The following is a 3,715-nucleotide window of genomic DNA, read 5'->3' as shown; positions in this document are numbered from 1 at the left end:
GTTCAAAATAGGGTATTTATTAACCATTTTGTTCGATTATTTCAACTACCCTCGGTCCCAATTGGTTGAATTAATCGAAGTTCTACTGTAGGTACCTACCTACCTATAACTTTTCAAAGTCATGTCAGCTTAAAGTCAGTCGTAATGAGTAATGAGTATAGGTACCACGTCACGTTAAAGATATCAGTTGTGGAACACTGCAGTTCAGTAACAGTGGGCGTGGTTGTTATTTGAACGGGTGGCCATCTGGGACAACGTATGTTGTCCGTTATTTCGCCGTGCACTTAGCTTCGTGAGGGCATCTGAGGAGCTGATTGAAATCTCAGTAAAATAGTGAGGGATATGTTAATGTCATGAATCCTTTTGTTTGATTTCAGAGTTTGGGAGGTTCATTGGGAGGTTCAATCTTGGGCAATTTGATTAACAGGGACCTCAACAATCCTAATAACTTGGGCACTACTCCTCATGGTAAGCACATCACCCTCTTTATTTTTTTCTATTTGTTTATCCATGCGGACAGATCTCTTTTTCCTCTATCTTTCCTCTAAACTCTTGATGTTCGCGCGCCTCCCGGCACGCTTAGGTAATAGCTATAGATCTTAAAGTGTGTCTAAACATAGTCGACCGGCCGTCGATTGATGTCGACTGAACCTTCCTTACTGCCTTGACAACATAGATTCACCTCGTCGATCGACGGACGCCGGCCGGTCGACCATGTTTGGACACACCTTTATATGTTTATTTTTTGTTACAGGTCTCATTGATGGCTCAATAGGAATTCCAGGGCTGGTAAGTTCCTAACCGCAGATGATACTCCGGATAATCTTACTGTGCTCACTTTGTGTTGAATATGTGAATTATGACGAAACCTTTAAAGACCTGATCTGGCGAGTATTTTCACTCAACAACTCAAAATTGGACGAGAAGTGGTCAAAAGCATTCAGTTTTATGTGTTGGTTTGTTTGATTTCAGAGAGTGAACGGTTCAATTTTGCCCAATTTGGTTGATAACAGTCTGTACAACAACAATGTCCCCAATAGTCTGTACACGAATTACAACGAAAATGACATCAACAAACTCGGAAACTTACCAATTATACCAACTACGTCTCCTCGTGGAAGTGGTAAATATAATTATTAAATTTACCCATATGTTTGTGAGGAATAGGAATAGGGGAGTTTTGACCTCAGATTTGGATTGTTTACAACTTTTTACGTAGGAACCAGCTTTTCATCCCTTAAAGAGCGAGGTAGCGCTCCGCCCCGCCAAGTCAAAACAGTTTGACAGCGCTACTAAGAGATATTATACGCCATAATGTTTACCCAAACGCAGCTGCTCGATTAGACGTAATACATGTGTCTCAAAGCCTAGATTTCCGCCCCGCCAGGTCAAAACAGTTTGACAGCGCTACTAAGAGATATTATACGCCATAATGTTTACCCAAACGCAGCTGCTCGATTAAACGTAATATATGTGTCTCAAAGCCTAGATTTTCAGCTAAATCCCCTTTAGGGGTTATTAGAGATAATCTTTCCATTACTTTGTTACAGGTCTTATTGATGGTTCAATAGGAATTCCTGGCGCGGTAAGTACCTACTTTTGGTGCCTTTGTAAATACCTACTTGCCTTTTTAAATTCCTACTTTCCAAGTTTCAACATGGGAACCTAATCCGAAGAATTAGGTAACCAATCAGAATAATAATTCAACATTTAGGTTTTTAAGTAATGCTCCAAAATTTAGGCTTTCACGGCCTTCACCTATCATCATCGTTATCATTATCATATATTAACGGCCTTCATCTATCATCATCGTTATCATTATCATATATTCACGAGACTGATCATTTGTTTGATTTCAGAGATTGAACGGTTCAATTTTGCCGAATTTGCTTGACAGGCCCTACAACAATTACAACAACAATATCCCCACTCTCGGAAACGTGCCTACTCCTTATCCCAACACTTATCCCCAAGGAAATGGTAAACACATCTTAATTTTTCGTTCCTAAGGAATAGAATCTTCCCATTTCCCATGCCATAATATGTAGCTATAGGTCCTTATTTCGCCGTATACTTATGTATTGAAGGGGGTGAAATTTTCAGTAGATATCTAATCTTTTTCAAACCTAGGTACGTCTGATCTGATATGTTTGTTGTGTTGTTACAGGTCTCATAGATGGATCAATAGGGATCCCAGGCTTGGTAAGTACAAACTTTTTTTTATAGAACTCTGATGCCTTGGGCCATACTTCCAATTTTCAACTTGAGAACCAAATCCGAAGAATAACCCAAAATTCAGCATTTTAGGCTTGCAGATAACATCCTAAATTCTCATTGGTTTATTAAATCGAAGGTCATCATCACTACCATGATACCTATTAACGAGACTGTTGTTATTTGATTTCAGAGATTGAACGGTTCAATTTTGCCGAATTTGCTTGACAGGCCCTACAACAATTACAACAACAATATCCCCACTCTCGGAAACGTGCCAAATACTTATCCTTCTACATATCCCACTACGTATCCTACCACTTATCCTCAAGGAAATGGTAAGTACATCTTCATTTTTATTTCCTTGTGCTTTAAGGCCAAGGCCTTTCCTATACTTACTTAGTGACCGTTCTATGCCTGACGGCTTAGTTTCCAATATATTAGGAATACTGACCGGAGCTATTGCCTAAAGTACCTACTTAACAATTTTCTCCCTTTTATGAAGTGTTACCCAAACCTTCGTCTCTCGAGAAATGATTCATCTTGAGAAATCTAAAATGAATAGCTCATCCTTAAAGGAAATTTAGCTAAAAATGAAATTTCGAATTCCTGTCCTGAGTAAATTTTCTCAAATACCTACTAGGTCTGATATTATTGATTGTTACAGGTCTCATTGATGGTTCGATAGGAATTGGAGGTGCGGTAAGTAGATCTAATTACCTAGTAGAACTACCTATAATAGGTATTAAATACCAAGGCCATCCTAAGTATAACGTGGGATTGAATATTATCAAGCCTTTTCCACCCTGCCAAAACCCTTCGACCATTTATCACCCAATTTCAAAGGATAAGTCCTCATGATATTAATGAGACTGTTTGTTTGATTTCAGAGATTGAACGGTTCAATTTTACCGAATTTGCTGGGGCCCTTCAACAATTACAACAACAATATCCCCACTCTCGGAAATTTGCCAAATACTTATCCTACTACATATCCTACCACCTATCCAAACACTTATCCTCGTGGAAGTGGTAAGTTTATTAATATTTATGTTATACTTAATTACGTAAGTATGTTGAATACCTACCGAATTTATGTGACACTACATCTTCATTTTTATTTCCTTGTGCTTTAAGGCCAAGGCCTTTCCTATACTTACTTAGTGACCGTTCTATGCCTGACGGCTTAGTTAGGTACTTTTTCCAATATATTAGGAATACTGACCGGAGCTATTGCCTAAAGTACCTACTTAACAATTTTCTCCCTTTTATGAAGTGTTACCCAAACCTTCGTCTCTCGAGAAATGATTCATCTTGAGAAATCTAAAATGAATAGCTCATCCTTAAAGGAAATTTAGCTAAAAATGAAATTTCGAATTCCTGTCCTGAGTAAATTTTCTCAAATACCTACTAGGTCTGATATTATTGATTGTTACAGGTCTCATTGATGGCTCGATAGGAATTGGAGGTGCGGTAAGTAGATCTAATTACCTAGTAGAAC

The 3,715-nt window shown here is 38.4% G+C and overlaps 1 protein-coding gene across 1 annotated transcript; it reads left to right on the top strand.

Annotated features, from left to right (window-relative positions):
- Positions 1–377: 377 nt before the first annotated feature.
- Positions 378–3,350, top strand: LOC103520996 (the record flags this gene model as incomplete). Its single annotated transcript, XM_026831879.1, has 9 exons — positions 378–468; positions 755–789; positions 973–1,123; positions 1,551–1,585; positions 1,860–1,980; positions 2,168–2,202; positions 2,408–2,552; positions 2,882–2,916; positions 3,105–3,350. Coding segments are annotated over 9 exons (894 nt in total), but the record flags the coding sequence as incomplete, so codon positions are not given.
- Between the last annotated feature and the right edge of the window lie 365 nt (positions 3,351–3,715).

The sequence above is a fragment of the Diaphorina citri genome, unplaced genomic scaffold (assembly GCF_000475195.1).
Source record: "Diaphorina citri unplaced genomic scaffold, Diaci psyllid genome assembly version 1.1 scaffold4359, whole genome shotgun sequence".
Classification (NCBI taxonomy): domain Eukaryota; kingdom Metazoa; phylum Arthropoda; class Insecta; order Hemiptera; family Psyllidae; genus Diaphorina; species Diaphorina citri.
Note: the sequence above shows the minus strand (reverse complement) of the source record. Positions and strands in the feature narration are given on the sequence as shown.